Raw genomic sequence first — 20,650 nt, 5'->3', positions numbered from 1 at the left:
CCGCCTCCGCCAGCCAGGGCTCTTGCCTTGTTCTGGGTCCTAGCACCGCCTGGTAATCCAGGCTCACTCCCAGTTTTAGAGTTTACTCCGGTCCAGGCTCCATCCCTAGGAGAAGGCAATGGCACCCCACTCCAGTACTCTTGCCTGGAAAATCCCATGGACGGAGGAGCCTGGTAGGCAGCAGTCCATGAGGTCGCTAAGAGTCGGACCGACTGAGCGACTTCACGTTGACTTTTCACTTTCATGCATTGGAGAAGGAAATGGCAACCCACTCCAGTGTTCTTGCCTGGAGAATCCCAGGGACAGAGGAGCCTGGTGGGCTGCCGTCTATGGGGTTGCACAGAGTCGGACATGACTGAAGCGACTTAGCAGCAGCAGCAGCAGGCTCCATCCCTACCCCAACCTTCTTTCTTCTCTGAGCCCCGCCCCTCTGCCAAGCCACACCCCCGGCACGACCTCAGCCCTCTTCTCTGTTCTAGCGGGCTAGAACTGGGTTCCAGCCCAGGCCATACCCAAGGGCCCCCTCAAAGGATTCCACCCGCTGTCCCCGCTCACTGTCGAAGTAGCTGGTATCATCTTCGGACTCCAGATGGGGGATGAACTCGGCCTTCTGCCTCAGCAATCCTGTCCAATCCAGGTCTCGAAAGAAACTGTGCTGCTTCACCTCAAAGGCACCGCCTGGGGAGGACGAGGGGGCTGGATCAAGGAAGGAATTTAAGCGACAGCTATGGCTAGCTCAGGCTTCACTGGTGACTCAGACTGTAAAGAATCTGCCTGCAATGCAGGAGACCCAGGTTCAATCCCTGGATCGAGAAGATCTCCTGGAGAAGGGCATAGCTGCCCACTCCAGTATTCTTGCCTGGAGAATTCCATGAACAGAGGAGCCTGATGGGCCACAGTCCATGGGGTCGCAAAGAGTCGGACACGACTGCACAGCTAACACTTAAGGCTAGCCCAGTAGCCTAACAGCCCAGCTCACCCATTTTCCCGCCCAGGGACACAGCGCTGGAAGCCCTGCTACGGACAACAGACACCACTACCCACCCACCCCTGCCTCAACTCATATTCTCTGCACAGCAGATCCTCCCCTACCTGCACCTAGACGGATCAAGGGATTAGTCTGCAGGAGGCTGGATATCAGGTGCTGGGCATCCGTGGGTAGGGCCTCCTCCCCTTCGGGCCACAGGATGTCGTCTGCAGAGCAAGGTGTAGGGTAGGGTTCGCTTTTAGGTCCACGAGGCATTGGGCCCTCCCTCGTTTCCGTGCCCCCTGCCTGCCCACCGCGGAGGCACGCACCACTGATGACCTGTCCAAAGAGCTCTTCGGGAGTGTCTCCAAAGAAGGGCACACAGCCCACCAGGAACTCGTAGAGAATGATGCCCATGGCCCACCAGTCCACCGGCTTGCCGTATCCCTGACGCAGGATGACCTCGGGTGCGATGTACTCTGGGGTCCCACACACCTGGGGGCAGGTGGTCAGCCCATGCCCTGGCCACAGAAGGGGCCTCCTGGGGGAGCAGTGCCCCCCCCATGCCAGGCCCAGGGCCCACACAGTTCTGCTGGGTCACTCCACCCGTGGTGACCCCCACTCCCGCACACACACCTGTTTGTCCAGGAACTCCCGGGCATCCTTCTCGATGTGGCCTTCATAGAGGTTGGTGGTGAGGCTCATGAGCCCCATCTTTGAGAGGCCAAAATCCGTGAGTTTGATGTGCCCCATGGAGGTGATAAGGAGGCTGCAGAAGCAAACTGGGGTCTTAGAGGTGAGGACGGTCCTCCTCAATCCTGGCCCTTCTGTGCCAGGGCTCCCCCAACCCCTGAGGGACAGGGAAGGAGTGATGGCAGAGGTCAAGGCTCACTTGTCAGGCTTGAGGTCGCGGTGCACGATGCCGTAGTTATGCAAGTACTCCAGCGCCAGCACTGTCTCAGCAAAGTACATGCGAGCCATCTCCACAGGCAGTGCCCCAATGTTCTTCAGCAGGGTGGCGCAGTCCCCCCCTGGGAGTGAAGGAATGGATGCATGTGAAGAGGGAGGCAACCCTGGCCCAGAGCTGAGCACTCAGCAGGCAGCATAGCACCAAGTTCTCTTCTCACATGGCCCCCATTTTATAGCTAAGGAAAACTGAGGCTCAGAGAGGGGCCTTCCTCTCCCAGCTTCTGCTGGGAGTGCCCTCTGCCAGGCTTCTCTTGTTTTCTTAGCCATCCTCCAAAGTCAGCACAATCAGTTGATTTTACACAGGAAGGGACTGGTTTGCACCCAACCTCAGAGAGAGGTTGGGTCAGGCAGGGAGTTGATGGTGGAGGTAAAGTTTGGTTGGCACTGAAGCTGCCTGCTTATGAACTGAGTCTGGGAGAATGGACCCTAGTTTGCAGTCTGAACTTTGAGAGTCTGAGGTTTTAAAATGTAAATGACTTTGCCCCACCAGCTTTACTGTCAGCAGCATTCATATTTTAGTTCCTCAGCTTCCATTTCTCCTTTTTCTCACAAGGGTCAGATTTCCTTCCAGGTTTAGCTGCTGGGTCAGCATGTAGCCCAAGTTCAGTCAATGACTTTTCCCTTTTTTCACAAAGATTGCTAAGCTCATAGGATGTAAACTGGGATCTATTGGATGGTAACCTCACTATATCAAGGCCTGTTTCATTTTATTTATTTTTGGCTATGCCATGTGGCTTGTGAGATCTTAGTTCCCCCAGCAGGCACAAAGCCCATGCTGCTTGCAGTAGAAGTGTGGAGTCCTAACCATGGACGATCAGGGAATTCCCTATCAAGCCCTGTTTAGTGGGATGTCCACATGTGGGAGAATAGACCCAAGAGATGGAGAGACTACTAATGACATAATTTGAGCACCTAGATAAAGCCATTCCTGAAGTTTTTTTTTTTTTTTTAACCACAAGTTGATAAATTTCTCTCTTTCCTAATTTTCCCTGAAGCTAGATTTATCTCAGGGTCAGAAACTGATTAATCAGACTTTCTGAGGGTGGGCCCAGGAATCTGAATCTGGCCATAACCCCAGACAATCCCTACACACATTACGCGGGAAACAGAGTGTCCGTGGCCTCCTTGAGCTCTCTGTCCCTTGTTGCCATCCTCACTATATGAAACCACCTTTTCGCTTTTAGCTTATTTTTCTTGTTTATTGTATGTCTATACCATTTTATTGTATGTCTATTCCCTCTGTGAGGGAAAGGTGTATCTGTCCAGGTCTCCACTATGTCACCAGAAAAGCATGTGACATGAAGGAGATGATGAAGGGATATCTGTTGAGTGACTTAATGGTCAATTAAGACTTGGAGGTGGCACAGCTATAGCTCACAGAAGTACTATGGTTATACACAGGGTCTCAGAGTGATCATGTGTGTAACCATAGTACTTCTGTGTTTGGAAGATGGATGGATTAATATTTGGGATGGTTAGATAAACAGATGAAAAACATATATATTGGTGGTTGGATGCTTGGATGGATGGTAAAGGGATGGATAAACTGACGCATTAATTGTGAATAAGTAGACGGAGTTAGACTGCTAACTAGATAAAATGAGATAGCTGCTAGAGTGGAGGTTTGGATGAATGAATACAAATAAGAATAGTAAATAGATGGATGGAAAGAGGGATGGATGAATGACAGATTAATAAATGGGTAAATAGATATTGGTGGATAGATGGATGTCAAGTAGGTAGGTGAATAAACAGATGGATGAATGAATGCCTAGATATAGAAAAAGAGGGATGGATGGAAAACAGATGAACAACACAGTGAACCCTAATATAATTTAGTTAACAATAATGCAAAGTATTTGTTCTTCAATTGTAACCAATGTGTCACAAGATGTAAATAGCAGAGGAAACAGAGCAGGAGGGGAGTGAAGAGCTGGGAACTCTCTGAGCTTTCCATCACTTTTTCTATAAACCTAAAACTGCTCTAAAAAATGAAGTCTATTACTTTTTTTAAATAGATGTGGGGGCTTCCCTGGTGGTCCAGTGGTTAGGAGTCTGTCTGCCAATGCAGGGGACACGGGTTCAATCCTTGGTCTGGGAAAATCCCACATGCCATGGGGCAACTAAGCTGGTGTTCCACAACTACTGAGGCAGCGCTCTAGAGACCTCAAGCTGAAACTGCTGAAACCCAAATGCCACTGCTGAGACCCTAGTGCCTACAGCCCGTGCTCCGGAGAAGCGGCCCTGCAACGAGGAGCCAAAGCACTGCAGTAAGGAGTAGTCCCCACTTGCCCCAACCAGAGCAAGCCCACAGCCACGAAGACCAGCACAGAGACCCATAGGGAAGTCTTTAAAAATAAATGCGAGACAATATTATAAATCAACCACACTTGAATAAAATACATAAAGCTGTAATGTATAAACAGATACATGATGGACAAATAGACGGGTAACTGGATGGATAGATGGAGAGATGGCATGTAGGTATATGGATAGAAAAGTGGAAGGATTAGCAAATGAACAGATGAAAGGAAGGAGGATAGATGGATGGATAATGGGATGGATGTACCCATACTGAGAGAAATTAAAACAGATAAATCGGGCTTCCCTGGTGGTCCAGTGGTTAAAAATTCGCCTGCCAACGCAGGGGATGCATGTTTGAGCCCTGCAGGGAAGATCCCACATGGCAAAGAGCAACTAAGCTGGTGTGCCATAACTACTGAGCCTAGGCGCTCTAGAGTCTGTACCCCGCAAAAAAAGAAGCCACTCCAGTGAGAAGGTCATGCACTGCAACTAGAGAGTAGTCCCTGCTTGCTACAACTAGAGAAAACCCACACTCAGCAATGCAGAACCAGCCCAGCCACAAATAAGTAAAAATTTAAAAAAGAAAACAGATAAATCAATAGATGACTGGGTAGAAATAAACAGATGGAATGTTTGAACAATGGCTGGATGAATAAATGGGTGGATAAACTAAACACACAGGTGGATAGCCAACATGGTGGCTGGGGTTCGGGCAGGCTACCCCTAGCGGCCATACCCTCATCTTCCCCACAGCCCTGCAGGCACCCACACCTTCCACATATTCCATGACCATGCAGAGGTGGCGCCGGGTCTCGAACGAGCAGAACATCCCGACCACAAAGGGGTTCTCGGCAAACGTGAGAATGTCACGCTCCACGAAGGCCTGCTGGATTTGGTTGCGCAGGATCAGGTTTTGCTTGTTGATCTTCTTCATTGCGAAGCGCTGCCTCGTTTCCCGGTGCCGCACCAGGTAGACGGCGCTGCAGGGGGAGAGAGCGAGGACCGGCCGTCACCTCCGAGACACCCGGCCTCCGCCGCCCTCCCCCCGCCAGAGCCCCGGGTGGCTCACCCGTAGGCACCATTGCTTATGAGCTTTATGGTCTCAAAGTCATTCTCTCCAGGTGGTTTCTTAGCCTTGGTGCTGCGGCCCTGCAGAGGAAAGATGGAGACCAGGGCATCATCATCACCATCATGAGACTGAGACTCTTGGTATTCCACTTAACACATAGGGAAGTTGAGGCACAAAGTCGGTGAATGAGTCCTTCATCCAAGTGCCACAATGAGGGAGTAACAAAGTCAGAACTTAAACTCAAGACTGGCTGACAGTGAAGTCATATAACAAACTTCTCTTCATTAGGAAAGAAACCTACAAAATGGCTAGTCATCCTAATATATAAAGAGCTCCCAGAAATCAACAATAACATTAACAACTGAAGAGAAGTATGCAAGATATGTAAACTAGACTTAGAGCTGTTAACCATGTGAAAAAAATGTTGAAAATTACAAATAATGACAGATAGGCAAGCTAAAACTACTCCAAGATACCATTTTTCACACAGTAGATTGGCAGAAAAAATAATCCAAAAGCCTGGCACACTCTGTGGGCAAAGCTGTGCAGAAACAGATACTTCTATACCTTGCTGTTGGGAGTATAAATTGGTACAGTCTAAATTAAAGGTACTTGGTGTATATCAGAATTACAAATGCATGCTTCCTTTAATCCAGCAATTTTCACTTTAAAAAAGTTTTTTTTACACTTTTGAATTCATGCTATAGATATGCTTTCACATGTGAAAAATGACATACAGGTGCAGGGGCTGGAACGGGGAGCTCTGCTTCCGGTGGCAGGGTCTGGGGAAGGGGTGCAGGTGCCATGTCAGGCCGCAAAAGTGGCAAGAAGAAGCAGCCCAAGAAGCAAGCCAAGGAGATGGAGGAGGAAGATAAGGCATTCAGGCAGAAGCAGAAGGAAGAGCAGAAGAAACTTGGGGAGCTAAAAGCAAAGGCCGCAAGGAAAGGGCCCCTGGCCACCGGTGGAACTAAGAAATCTGGCAAAAAGCTGTTCTTTGTGCCTGAGGCAACGATGACCCTTAGCTCCATTCCTGTTTAAACACCTAGATTCCCTGCCATAATATCTATTGCCACCTATAGCAATAGGTGGCATTCTATAGCTAGAACGAAGTGTTGTCTTGGAACCTATTGTACATTTAAGAATAAATTTTTGTAAAAAAAAAAAATGACAGACACATATTTTCTTACTCATTATAAGACTGGAAATAATCCATACATAGGAAATTGGTTAAATAAAATATGAAGGGATATAATATAAAGGAATATTTTATTACTATTTTCTTATTTTTGGCCATACTGTGTGGCACACAGGATCTTAGTTCCTGAACCAGGGATTGAACCCATGCTCCCTGCAGTGGAAGCAGAGTGTTAACCACTGGACTGCCAGGGAAGTCCTTTACCACTGTTTTTTCTTTCTTTTTTTTAATGAAAAATATTTCTGTACACTTATTCAGAAAGTTCTCCAAAGTATTTTATTAAATGGGGAAAAAAACAAGGAGCAATATTTACTGTATGATTTTATGTAAAAAGAGGGGCAAAATATATTTGAGGCAATATGGGTATGGGGGACAAGAGTGGGTATAAGATTTTCCGCTGTATACCAGTTTTGAAAATAATTTTTATTTTTTATCGGGACAAGAGATTTATTACATTAACAGTTCACAAAAAGATCTATGAAGTTTAAAAATATTGAACTTCTATGTTCCTTAGAATGTAGCCCAAAAAAGTTGATAGAAATGTTGGCAGAACTATAAAGAGAAATTACTCAAGACAAACTTAACACATCTCTCTCAGAAACTATCAAATCAATCTGGCAAAAAAAGAAAAATGAATAGGAAGATGGAAGATTTGAATCACTCAATTAACAAGTTTGATTGAATGGCATTACAAAGGATCCTACAAACAACAATTAAAGATAAATACCTTTTTAGAGTTTTAGACTTTTGAGTGATGTCATTCCATTACCTATTCAAAAAATTAAATGGCATATAATGGTATGAGATTTTTTAAAATACAGGACAAATGTGTGTGTGTATGTATGTGAATTCATAGACATAATCTGAAACAAAGGACACAAACCCAAATGCTTTCAGGGACCAGGCATACCAGATGACAGTCAGGTGACCGGGGTGTAGGTAACCCCATATCATAGGCCAGCCCGCATTCAATGCCAGCTGGTTCCATCACAGTGTTGTTAGAACTTTTGATTCTTTTTAAAAAGGCACAAACCCAGATTTTAATTTTAATCTTCTGACTTCTATATTTTGTTTCACACTTTTGAAAACACTAGGCAGCTCAGAGAAAACACATGTATGGCCATTATGGTGGGTAACCTCCACCAGACAGGTGGAACATCTACCAGTGTGGTTGGCCTGTGGGTGGAATTCAGTAATTTTCTGTGTGAGTTGTTAACACACAGACACACTCAACCCATTCAAAAGTCCATACAGATTTCTTCAAGAAATTAAATATAGAGTTACCATGTGACCCAGAAATTCCACTCCTAGGTATATACCTAAAAGAACTGAGACAGTTGTTCAAACAAATACTTGTACACAAATATTCATAGCAGCACTATTACACAATAGCTAACAGATGTGGACCTAAAGGTCCATCGGTGAACAATGGATAAGCAAAACATGGCATATATTATTCAGCCACGAAAAGGAACGAAGCACTGATTCATCCATAGCATGGGTAAGCCTTGAAAACATTATGCCAGGCACCAAAGGCCACAGAGTGAATAATTCCATTTATATGAAATATCCAGACCCAGCAAATCCATAGAGACAGAAAGATCTGGAAAGCAGATCAGTGGTTGCCAGGGGCTGTGGGGGAGGAAGGGGACGGAGAGAAACTGCTTCATGGGTACAAGGTTTCCTTTTGGTATGATGAAAATGTTTAGGGGCTAGATGGTGGAAATGGCCTCACAAGAAATAACAATGAATTGTTCATTTAAAATTTGTTTTATGTTATGTGTATTTAATCATGAAAAGAAAACCTGCCTGTGGAGGAAGAGCTATTATTAACCCATTTTACAGGTGGGGAAAGTGAGGCTCAGAGCGGGGACCAAGAGATTTGCTCAGCCTGAGGGCAAAGAGGCCGGCGGTGAGCCCTGACCAGCAGGGCCGGACCAGCACGTTGCCCACGGGGCCTCTGGGCCTCACCTCAGAAAGGTCGTCCTGCTCAGACGTGTTAGAGCCGCCGCTGTCTTGCTCCTCCAGGTGCACCACATCTAGGAGGGGAACGGGATGAGTCAAGGCCTGGGTCCCAGTCCGCTCACCCAGAGCCCCCTGCACCGACCAGTCCGCACCTGGAAAGGGGTCACGGGTGAGGCCCAGCTGGCGGATGATGTAGCGGGGGATGTCTGTCTTGACAAGGTGGCCCTCCTTAGCATGGCCCTCAGCCGCCTCCAGCAAGTGGTAGAACTCCTCGGGGTTGAATTCCTAAGGCAAGGCAGGGTGAGTTCGGGGTGACCTCCAAGGGGCCCTAGCCAGCCCCCCACCCCAGCACCTCCTCCCCTGCCCATGCCCAGCCCCCTCACCAGGCATTCCAGCAGCCTGGCTGGACGTGAGATGATAATAAGCAGCTTCTTCACCAGCTGAGTGACGAAGGCCACCTCTAAGCTCTCGGAACGCTCATAGGCCTGGGATGTGGGCATAGTGCGGGTGGGGTTCACAGGCGCCTTTCCCGGCCAGGCTCCTCTTCCATCCCCACAGGAAAGGACAGTACTGCTGCTACTGTCCCATTTCACAGGTGAGAAAACTCAGGCCACATGGTAAAAATCATCATGATTGTGGTTATAGCAAACATGCTCCTAAAATGTTCAGTCATTCAATCTATCTTCAAAGCAACTCTACAATCCAGGCCAAGTTAAAAATCCCTCTGCCTAGCATCCTCTCTCCTCGAATCTCCCCATGGCTCCCTACTTCTCTTTTAAGTCTCTGCTCAGCTATCAACTCCTCGTGGAGGCTTGCCCTGACCCCCTCCAATTCAAAACTGCACCCTACCTACTGCTAGGACCCTCAATCGCCATTACTCTATGCTCATGTTCTCGTTTTCTATCGACAGGCGAGAAGACTCTACACATGGACATCACCAGATGGTCAACACCGAAATCAGATTGATTATATTCTTTGCAGCCAAAGACGGAGAAGCTCTATACAGTCAGCAAAAACAAGACCAGGAGCTGACTGTGGCTCAGATCATGAACTCCTTATTGTCAAATTCAGACTTAAATTGAAGAAAGTAGGGAAAACCGCTAGACCATTCAGATATGACCTAAATCAAATCCCTTATGATTATACAGTGGAAGTGAGAAATAGATTTAAGGGCCTAGATCTGATAGACAGAGTGCCTGATGAACTATGGAATGAGGCTCATGACATTGTACAGGAGACAGGGATCAAGACCATCCCCATGGAAAAGAAATGCAAAAAAGCAAAATGGCTGTCTGCGGAGGCCTTACAAATAGCTGTGAAAAGAAGAGAGGCGAAAAGCAAAGGAGAAAAGGAAAGATATAAGCATCTGAATGCAGAGTTCGAAAGAATAGCAAGAAGAGATAAGAAAGCCTTCTTCAGCGAACAATGCAAAGAAATAGAGGAAAACAACAGAATGGGAAAGACTAGAGATCTCTTCAAGAAAATTAGAGATACCAAGGGAACATTTCATGCAAAGATGGGCTCGATAAAGGACAGAAATGGTATGGACCTAACAGAAGCAGAAGATATTAAGAAGTGGTGGCAAGAATACATGGAAGAACTGTACAAAAAAGATCTTCACGACCCAAATAATCATGATGATGTGATCACTCATCTAGAGCCAGACATCTTGGAATGTGAAGTCAAGTGGGCCTTAGAAAGCATCACTACAAAGCTAGTGGAGGTGATGGCATTCCAGTTGAGCTGTTTCAAATCCTGAAAGATGATGCTGTGAAAGTGCTGCACTCAATATGCCAGCAAATTTAGAAAACTCAGCAGTGGCCACAGGACTGGAAAAGGTCAGTTTCCATTCCAATTCCAAAAAATGGCAATGCAAAAAAATGCTCAAACTACCGCACAATTGCACTCACCTCACATGCTAGTAAAGTAATGCTCAAAATTCTCCAAGCCAGGCTTCAGCAATACGTGAACTGTGAACTCCCTGATGTTCAAGCTGGTTTTAGAAAAGGCAGAGGAACCAGAGATCAAATTGCCAACATCCGCTGGATCATGGAAAAAGCAAGAGAGTTCCAGAAAAACATCTATTTCTGCTTTATTGACTAGGCCAAAGCCTTTGACTGTGTGGATCACAATAAACTGTGGAAAATTCTGAAAGAGATGGGAATACCAGACCACCTAACGTGCCTCTTGAGAAATCTGTATGCAGGTCAGGAAGCAATAGTTAGAACTGGCCATGGAACAACAGACTGGTTCCAAATAGGAAAAGGAGTACGTCAAGGCTGTATACTGTCACCCTGCTTATTTAACTTACATGCAGAGTACATCATGAGAAACTCTGGACTGGAAGAAAAACAAGCTGGAATCAAGATTGCCGGGAGAAATATCAATAACCTCAGATATGCAGATGACACCACCCTTATGGCAGAAAGTGAAGAGGAGCTAAAAAGCCTCTTGATGAAAGTGAAAGAGGAGATTGAAAAAGTTGGCTTAAAACTCAACATTCAGAAAATGAAGATCATGGCATCTGGTCCCATCACTTCATGGGAAATAGATGGGGAAACAGTGGAAACAGTGTCAGACTTTATTTTTTTGGGTTCCAAAATCACTGCAGATGGTGATTGCAGCCATGAAATTAAAAGATGCTTACTCCTTGGAAGAAAAGTTATGACCAACCGAGATAGTATATTCGGAAGCAGAGACATTACTTTGCGACTAAGGTCCGTATAGTCAAGGCTATGGTTTTTCCTGTGGTCATGTATGGATGTGAGAGTTGGACTGTGAAGAAGGCTGAGCGCCAAAGAATTGATGCTTTTGAACTGTGGTGTTGGAGAAGACTCTTGAGAGTCCCTTGGACTGCGAGGAGATCCAACCAGTCCATTCTGAAGGAGATCAACCCTGGGATTTCTTTGGAAGGAATGATGCTAAAGCTGAAATTCCAGTACTTTGGCCACCTCATGCGAAGAGTTGACTCATTGGAAAAGACTCTGATGCTGGGAGGGATTGGGGGCAGGAGGAGAGGGGGATGACAGAGGATGAGATGGCTGGATGGCATCACTGACTCAATGGACGTGAGTCTGAGTGAACTCTGGGAGATGGTGATGGACAGGGAGGCCTGGCGTGCTGCGATTCATGGGGTCGCACGACTGAGCGACTGAACTGAACTGAACTGAACTGAACTGAACCTACTGCTAGGACCCTCAATCGCCATTACTCTACGCTCATGTTCTCGTTTTCTATCGACAGGCCATATATTAATTTATCTATCATGACCATCAAAGTCAATACTACAACCAGAGATTGAACCCAGCTGGGTTCCAGCAGTGAACTTGGCGAGTTCTAACCACTGGCCTGCCAGGGAAGTCTCAGTAAAATTTAAATAAGGACAGGATCCCAGAGGGCTAAGCCAAGCCATACTGGAAACTGAATCAAAAGAAAGGGTTGGGGAACTAAGATCTCTCAAGCTGTGTGGTACAGCCAAAAAAAAAAAAAAAGGAAAAAGTGGGGCAATCTTTATGTGTTTTTATGGTTTTCAAATGATTAATGGTTTTAATAAAAATACTATTGATTAGCTTGTTTCCATTAAAACCAGGAAAGTAAAATTATAGAAAATTTTGGTTTAATTATATAAGTTTTAACGTATTTTCTTTTCGATTTATTCAATCATTAATGTTCTAAAGGGAAAAAAAAAATCACCTGCTTCATCGTACTCTCAGTAGGATGTCACCCAAGCAGGCAGCATTTGAGTAAAGAGCTGACAGAGGTGAGCAAAGTTAAATTCCTGCTTCCTGGGGGTGGGGTAGGGATAAATTGGGAGACTGGTACTGATGTGCTTGCTGTATGCTAGGTCACTTCAGTCGTGTCCAACTCTCTGCAACCCTGTGAACTGCAGCCCACCAGGATCCTCTGTCCATGGGATTCTCCAACCAAGAATGGTGGAATGGGTTGGCATGCCCTTCTCCATGGGATCCTCCCAACCCAGGGATAGAACTCGTCTCTTATGTCTGTTGCATTGGCAAGCAGGTTCTTTACCACTAGCGCCACCGGGGAAACCCCATATATAAAACAGATAACTAATAAGAACCTACTGTAGAGCACAGGGAACTCTACTCAATACTCTGTAATCACCTATATGGGAAAAGAATCTAAGAGTGTATATATGTATATGTATAACACATTCAACTTGCTGTACACCTGAAACTAACACAACATTGCAAATCAACTATACTCCAATAAAAATTAATTAAAACAGTGAGGAAAAAAAAAAATGAAAGAAACTTTGTTTGGCCGAGCCAAGCTGCCTGTGAGATCTTAATTCCCCAACCAGGGATCGAACCTGTGTCCCCTGCATTGGAAGCGGAGTCTTAACCACTGGACCGCCAGAGAAGTTCCAAGAAACTTAAATTATTAATAGTACTGTCAATATCACCATGTGATATTGTGAAAATGATGGTATAACAATATAGTGATTTTGATAAAGGCAAAAGGTGCATTTTGTGGGGAAAAAAAATAATTCCTACTTCCTCCATCAGATCTAGAGTCGGGATTTAGTCTTTCTCCTCCACTCTTCAGTCCTCGGCTCCACACCATCCATTTGGCACATGTTAGGCGCCCCGTGAATGGATGTGGCGTGAAGGAAAGGATATGGACATTGGGCCAGATTTGGGGGTTCAGAGCCCGACGTGGGGTTGGCCCCTCGGGGTACTCACGTCCTGCAGCAGCTTCTCCAGGTTTTCCTGCAGTTCGTAGAAGTAGACGGTGGTAATGAGGCCGTCGCGGGACTTGGTCAGGCAGTCTCGAGCCAGCTCGATGATCTGGTGGTGGATGAAGCTGAGAACGCCGTCGGCCAGCGGCAACACGCTGTCAGGTTCGTAGGCGCGGGCGAAGTCGCGCAGCTTCTCTTCCATCTGCGCGGTGGCCTGAGGGAGGGAGGGAGGCAAGGCGGGGATGCCCGCGCGGGGCTCGGCCCGGAGGTTGTTTCTGCCAAGAGCCTGCACGCCGCGACGCCGGCCACCAGGGGGCGCGCGGAGCTAAGGTGAGCGAGGGCTCCGGCCGCCCCGCTTCCCTGCGGCCGCCCCCGGCCCCGCCTCACCTTCGGAAACCTCTCCTTGTAGACATGGTTCATCATCACGATTTCGTTGTCGTAGGAGGAGGGGGATCGCCCGGGACTGCGGAGAAAGAAGCCCATTGCGTCCAGCTCCTTCCCTCCCAAACTGCAGACGAGCGTCTCGCAGGGCACCAGCCTCCAGATCCACCAGGTTGTTCACGGAGAGGGAGGCAGACCCACCTGAGACTCCGCGAGCGAGGCCGCACGGCAGGAGAGCGGCGGCCGCCATCCTCGTCTGTGATGCTCTCGGTGCTGCCGAAGTGTTTGGAGAGGAAATGGAGCTCATCCACAGTGGGCTGGTAGGGCAGCTGGTGCAGACGCTCCTGGGAGGAGCAGGAAGACTGGGGAGAGGGGCAGGGCCGGGGTCAGGTCACCACGGTCCCCCCACAGCTCGGGACCCTGGCCTGGGACTCCCGCGGCTGGCGGGCCACTGAGCAAGGCCAGAATCTGGACCTGGCTTATGATCCTTGGATCCCAAGGCTCAGCTTGGGATTCCTGGCGACAGACGGGAGCAGGGACACAGACATGAGTATGGCCCGAGAGAGCCTGTGAAAACCCAAGTCAAGTCACATACGCCTCCTCTGTTCAGAACTCTCCATGGCTCCCACCTTACTCCTGGTGAATGCCTAAGTCCTCTCCATAGCCCACAAGGTCTTGCAAGATCTAAACCCTGTCTGCCATCACCTCCTCCCACTCTCGCCACCCCGCCCGCTCCCCCCCCTTCCTCACACACACAGCCAACCTGCTCTGCTCCAGCTGCACAAGCCTCCTTGATGGTCTTTGAACAAGCAAGGCACAGTCCTGCTTCCAGGCCTTTGCACTGACTGTTCCCTCTGTCTCTCCCACATCTACTATGGATCACTCCTCCAAGTCTTTGCTTTAAAATCACATTTTAGGCATCCTCCTCTGACCACACCCATCATTCTCTCTCGTTTCCCCACCTTGCTTCTTGCTGACTTCTTGTCTCCTGACTTACTACTGTACATCTTATGACTTATTTGTTATTAATTTCTGCTCCTCCGGAGCAGGACCTTGGTTCTGCTTAGTCCCTGGTCTGGGCACAGCATGCAGTTGGGGCAATCACAGACCCAGACATCAGTGGAGAAACACAAGGACAGACACCTGATTCTGCTGGCAGAATAATATTTTTCCACATGACATCACTCACTTTCCTGCTTAAAACTCCCCATCCCATCATTACCTATTAAAATAATCTTCTCAGCGCATGACATAATCTATGACATGCGTGCCTGTGTGCTAGGCCACTTCAGTCGTGTCTGACTCTTTGTGACCCTATGGACTGTAGCCCACCTGGCTCCTCTGTCTTTGGGATTCTCCAGGCAAGAATACTGGAGTGGGTTGCTGTGCCCTCCTCCAGGGGATCTTCCTGTCCCAGGGATGGATTGCATCTCCAACACTGCAGGCAGATTCTTTATTGCCAAGCCACCGGGGAAGCCCAATATTTGACATTCAGAATCATAATTTCAAATATTAATAGTTCAGACTAAAAAACCTTTCTCTGGCTTCCCACCACATTTAGAATAAAATCCACCTTGCCATCCTGGCTAAGAACACAGCATGAGTGTTGCTGCCTGCGTCACCTCCAACCCAAAGCTCCAGTCACACAGGCTGTTTTCAACTTCCCCAGTGTGTGAAGTTCTCTGTTCCCGCTAAGAGTTTGCACATGCTGTTCCCCCTTCCTGGAACACTCTTCCCTCCCTTCTTCCATCTGCCAAACCCCTGCTGATCCTTTGTCTTGGCTTTAATGCCACCTCTTCCAGGAAACCTTCCTTGACCCTCCCTCCAGCGTAGTCAGGTGCCTCCCCTCTGCTGTCCTCACCTTGCCTTATGCTACCCTCATCACAGCTCTGCCCACCCCAGCATCCCAAGTTGTGAATGCCATCTTACATATCTGACTCCTCCCATGAGGGCTCTGTGAATCTTTGGGCCCTGGTCCAGCTTGTAGAGCCCCACCTGCCACATGAAAGTCATGTGATAAATGTCTGCTGAGCATCATATCAATGTATAGACAAGCGAACCAGAGAGACAGGTCTGAAAGGAGGCAGATGGAGAGAGAGACTTTGCATACTGCGGTGGATGAGCAAATGGTTCCAGGTGAAGGATGTGGCCTGGCCCTAGCCAGCTGCAGACACTTGGCCAACTGGCTTAACACGTGACCCTTAATGTCATTTATCTGTAAACTGAGTCCACAGTGAGTAGGATCCCCAAAAAGATATATTGAAGGTGGAGAACAGGACCTTGGAAGAGAGTTGGAACATGAAGAAATGGACAGGTGACACCTTTGGAAAACTAGAGAAACCCAAAGCTCTTCCTAAAGCCTGTCCAGTAGGCCCTCTGCAGCTCCCACCCACCGGCCCCGCCTGCCACACTCACCGAGACAGTGGAGCTGGGTGTGTTGGTGCCATAGCCAGATGAAGGGAGTGAAGCCAGAGACCAACGGCGTCCGTCTGCCCTGGAAACCAGCCAACTTGCTCAGAGGCTGCCAGGCCCCATCAGTGCCCCCACTCCTCAAGGTGTGAGAGAAGCCTCTGACCATGGCCAGGGTTGGGGGGCGGGAGGATACATCTATGCTCTGAGATTGCTGAAGGCCCTCAGGGTTAAGGAGGTAAAGAAGAAATCTACCAGCCAGGCACCCGGGACCTGGAGCAAAGATCAGTCTCCTCTGCTCCTTCCCATGACCCTCATCCTCAAGCCAAACAAGCCCCCAAAGTAAAAAGTCCACTCAAGAAAATCATCCCAGAGGGACCCCAAAAGATGACCCCTAGAGGATTCCCTCTGAGAAAATTCTCAGAGGAAGATCATTTGAGTCTTTTCAGAGAAGAAAGTTCCCTTCCTCATAAGCACTTACACACTGACACGGGATCCCATAGACACAATCACTCTTATGGCCACATCCAATCCTGTTACTAGTACGGCTGAGTTCACACACTGAAAGTCACACACATTCACCCCACATGACTCTTCAGCATAGATACTCACAGGCATTCACTAGCTTGTGTATGTGTGTGTGCGCGCGCGCTAAGTCGCTTCAGTCATGTCCAACTCTTTGCAGCCCCATGGGCTGTAGCCTGCCAGGCTCCTCTGTCCATGGGATTCTCTGGGCAGGAATACTGGCGGGGGTTGCCATTCTCTTCTCCAGGGGACCTTCCAGACCCAGGGATTGAATCTGGGTCTCTGGCATTGCAGGCAGATCTCTTACCGTCTGAGCCACCAGGGCAGCCCCTCACTGTCCCGTTTGTGGACCCAAATATCCCGTTTCCAGGCTAACACACAATCACACATGCAAAATGTGACATATACTCACAAAGACACAAACAGAAAGACCTGGTACTCACACTCTGACATATGCAGACACACTCCCCCACACACTCTAGTCTGTCACATTGACATGACACACGTTGAAGACACCCTCACACATTCAAATTCTCACAGAGCTACACACTCATTCACACTCCCACACAAATTACACATTCACATGGAGTCACGCATGGAGGTACATGTTTCCTCAGCTATTCACACACACATTTACAAACCTACCAGTACACAGTCACACACGTTCGCTCTCACACCCATGGATCCATGTGCAGGCGTGGGCTGCCTCACATATTCATGACCTCACAAACACACACACATCCACATCAGCACACAGATCACACCTTCACAGGGACACACACTCCCAGGCACTGGACTCCTCTCCTCAGGCAGTGTCCTGGCTCAGCTCACCCTCCATGTAGGTGACCACATCCGGTCCAATACTGGAACCCTATTCTGACTCCCCATTGCCCTCAGCTGAATTCCATGGTCGAGGGGAAACCCCCACCCTCCCAAAGGAAGCACCCTTTGTCCCCACAGTCTCCTGTGACTCCCCCCCACCACAACTGTCACCAGCCTTTGCAGTGATCTGTGTTGCCTGCCCAAACTCAACTCCGAGGATACAGAAGGGATGCGGTTCACCCCATACCCCAGTTCCCAGAACACAGTAGCTATTCAGACGTTTTTAGAATGAATAAATTTCGATGAAAAAGAGATCTGTAAAACACCCTGGTGAATCCTAGACGTTTCCCCCTCAAAATCAAAGATTCTCTCTTCCTCCCCCGATTTTGCCAAAGCTCCTCAGAAAATTCATCTCAGGGACGCTCCAGAAACCCACAGGACCTCCGGAGGGAAATCTGAGATTCCTCCTCTTGGGTCTTCGGGGGAAATAGCCCTAGGCGCCCTCCCCCACATCATGGACCTAGTCGTTCGATGGGTAGCAAGCAGTCTGAGCTTGCGCACTTCATCCCTGCTACCCTGTCCTGTTACTATGGGAACGCCTGGCCTGGAGAGCCAGGCTTGGGAGACTAAGACCCCGGGACCATAGCGCAAGCGCTTTCGCTCCGCGGCAATGGAAGCCCCACCCCTTCCCCATTCCGACCAGGCGGCTGGCCCCGCCTCCTTGTGGTTCCGCCCCTAATGCTGGGCGCCTGTTCCCGCCAGGACTTTGGGGGCACTCTGCCGGTCCTTCAGGCTCTGACTCAGATGCAGTGATGAGGGGAACAGATGGTGGCCCAGACGGTGGCTGGGGAGGGTATGGCCAGGGTTCTGGGGCCCTGGGGAGAGGGACTCACCTTCGGGAAGAGGCAAAGGAGAAATGGGCTGGGGTGCTGGGGGAGAAGTTGCGGGGGCTGTCCAAGGGGCTGCTACCTGTAGCAGAAAGAGGGGGATCTTCAGGCCTGGCGTGGGAGGCAATCCCGTCAGACCTCCTGATCCTCAAAGCGGGTTCCAAACAGCAGCTTGTCTCCTCCCTAGTCTAATCTCAGCCGTGATGAGTGGGCCACTTCCCTTAGCTGTGGCCCCTCCCCCAAAAATGTTTCGGCTACCAAGTCAGCCCAACCCCTCCCCGGGTCGATCCCGCCTTTTTCTGGGGAGCCCCGCCCCTTAAGGATGGCTCCTCCTTTCTGCCCCATCCCCTTTCCAAACAAGCTCCTCCTGGGTCTCCGCACACAAACGCCCGTCCCTTTGCGGAACCGCCAAGCCCACCCAAGGATGGCCCCGCCCCTTGTCCAGTCCAGGTCCTGTATCCAGACTCTGGGCCACCCTTCCTGTGGGTGGACACACTCCTCTCCTATGGCCCCGCCTCCGCTAGTCTGGCCGCAAACACATCACCTGTCTTACCCAGGTGTCCTGGCAGAGGGGAGTGGGGTCGCGGCAGCGTGGGCGAAGTGCTGGTCAGGATGAGGCTTTTCCGGTTACTGGTGCGGCAGCTGCGGGGAAGGCGAGGCAGGGAGCCGGACCCGGCCGTAGCCCAGTGAGTTTGAGGGTTCGACCCATCACCTTCCCATCTCAGATCCCTCCCACCTGTCTCCCAACCGAGTGGGTGCTCGAATGTGCCCCCAAAGGACTGCTCAGAGGAGGAGGCAGTGGAGGACTGTGTATGGGAGAGGATGCACATGTGATGTGTTGTTGGTGCAAGCCTCCTCGTGTGGACGGATCACGTGTGACCATGTATGGGGTGACGGTCATGTCCACGCGATGCCAATGGAGATTCTCGTGTCTACGTGTCTTTGGGTCTTTGCGTGACATGTGCTGTGTGGATCCAGGCGTGGCACCGGCTATGTGAGTTCAGCCCTGGGACCACTCGAGTGTGACATCATGTGTGACAGTCCTTGAGCTTATCTTGTGTGGCGTGACCTGTGGCTTTGTGTGTCTGTCTGGCAGTCTGTCTAGCCACTTGTCCATGACTAGATGTGCCACTGTGGGCTGTAAGTGTGCCTCATGCATGATTTCTGCTGCGTCTATTCTTCTGTGTAGCGATCTGAGTCTGTATGAGACACTGTCCTTGTGTCCGAGCGTGATACTCACCATGTGTGGCCACGTATGGCATCTATACGAGTGCGATACATCATATACCTCTATATGTGTGTGAGGTTAACATCCTGCGACACTGGGCACGTCTGAGCATGCCACCGTGTGGGATACAGATGAAAATGTGTGGAAACCTGTGGCACTGTGTGTGTCTCCGACTCTCGGGGTCATTCGGTCATCTGTGTGGCACAGCACGTGACATGTTAGGTGATATTGTATATTGTGACGTTGCACAGATGTCATTACCACATGTGTGTCTCTGTGCATCTCAGACGGCACAGTGATGTGTGTGTGTATCACCACACAAGTGACACCTTCCTGGGTGTACGCTGCACTGTGCCTGCAGACGTACTTGTCTGCGTGATTTGGGGAGTGTCCCTGTGTGTCTGTGCATGCCTCTGACCTATGGCCACTGTATGGCTGGGAACTCGCGGCGATTCCGGGGTGTATCTGGGACACTAGGGCTGTTGTGTGTGTATGTGTGTGTGACATCATGTCCTGCGTGACGCTGTGTGTCACTATTTTTCATATGAGGCTGTGTTCTTTGGGAGGGGCGGTTGGGCTATAATAAAAGCCCCCCCCCTTTCATTCTGCACCTCAGGATCCCAGCTTCCAAAGAGGGACCCTTCAGCCCCTCCACTCCCTTCACCCCCCCGCCCAGAGCAGTGACTGAGCATATTTGCGCGGCCAGAGCACGCGGCATGGCGGTGGGGGGAGGCCAGGCTGGGGCTATTGTTCTGAGGGTGCTAAGCCCCCCACCCTCCCCTTCTTCCCCTACTTTCGCCCTCCGGCTGCAGGAGCCCGCAGCACCCGCAGACAAAGGCGCGGCAATCCCCCACCAGGCGCAGCCCCCTCCCCCCGCGGCGGTCCTTTCTAGCGTGCAGTCCCCCCCAGTCTCGGCCCACACTGCCCCCCATTTAGCCTCAACCCCGGCAGGAAGGCTCAGCGCGGGCACCTCTGGCGCAGCTGGACCGGGTGCAGCATCCCGGGCCCCGCCCTGCACCAGCAGCAGGAGGGCGGCTTTGGGGGAAGGGCCGGGTCAGGGTCTGAGGGATCGGGGGTCTACCTCTTGGTCCGGCGGAACATACTGCCGCCAGGGAAGGAGGGCATCGAGAAATTGGAAAGCGCGATCCAGAGAGAGTCAGACATGACCCGGCGGCGGCGACATGGTGGCAGGTGCGGCAGCGGCAGCGGCGGCGCGGGGAGAGAGCG

At 49.7% G+C, this 20,650-nt stretch overlaps 2 protein-coding genes across 2 annotated transcripts in view; one reads left to right on the top strand and one right to left on the bottom strand.

Annotated features, from left to right (window-relative positions):
- MAST1 (microtubule associated serine/threonine kinase 1) overlaps positions 1–20,650 on the bottom strand; it is a 27,260-nt gene extending 6,610 nt beyond the window's left edge. The window contains exons 1-17 of the mRNA XM_040240798.1: positions 20,505–20,650; positions 18,749–18,837; positions 18,202–18,277; positions 15,968–16,046; positions 13,754–13,914; positions 13,559–13,634; positions 13,176–13,385; positions 8,853–8,954; positions 8,622–8,754; positions 8,476–8,543; positions 5,310–5,389; positions 5,012–5,220; positions 1,860–1,998; positions 1,604–1,736; positions 1,297–1,462; positions 1,093–1,194; positions 556–678 (exon numbers count right to left, since the gene is read on the bottom strand). Of these exons, the coding sequence (XP_040096732.1) occupies positions 556–678; positions 1,093–1,194; positions 1,297–1,462; positions 1,604–1,736; positions 1,860–1,998; positions 5,012–5,220; positions 5,310–5,389; positions 8,476–8,543; positions 8,622–8,754; positions 8,853–8,954; positions 13,176–13,385; positions 13,559–13,634; positions 13,754–13,914; positions 15,968–16,046; positions 18,202–18,277; positions 18,749–18,837; positions 20,505–20,587 (2,029 nt within the window). The 5' untranslated portion in view covers positions 20,588–20,650. The remainder of the gene's footprint in view (positions 1–555; positions 679–1,092; positions 1,195–1,296; positions 1,463–1,603; positions 1,737–1,859; positions 1,999–5,011; positions 5,221–5,309; positions 5,390–8,475; positions 8,544–8,621; positions 8,755–8,852; positions 8,955–13,175; positions 13,386–13,558; positions 13,635–13,753; positions 13,915–15,967; positions 16,047–18,201; positions 18,278–18,748; positions 18,838–20,504) is intronic.
- On the top strand, positions 6,057–6,347 carry LOC120863280 (translation machinery-associated protein 7-like). The gene has a single exon (XM_040239401.1). It carries the CDS (start codon positions 6,114–6,116, stop codon positions 6,345–6,347), a length of 234 nt encoding a protein of 77 aa, XP_040095335.1. The 5' UTR covers positions 6,057–6,113.

Source organism: Oryx dammah, unplaced genomic scaffold, assembly GCF_014754425.2.
Source record: "Oryx dammah isolate SB20612 unplaced genomic scaffold, SCBI_Odam_1.1 HiC_scaffold_5, whole genome shotgun sequence".
Lineage (NCBI taxonomy): Eukaryota > Metazoa > Chordata > Mammalia > Artiodactyla > Bovidae > Oryx > Oryx dammah.
This window is presented reverse-complemented; position numbering and strand designations above follow the sequence as displayed.

Bases quoted from the DNA above. Each gene is read 5' to 3' on its own strand.
- LOC120863280 (XM_040239401.1), top strand. From the start codon at position 6,114: ATGTCAGGCCGCAAAAGTGGCAAGAAGAAGCAGCCCAAGAAGCAAGCC.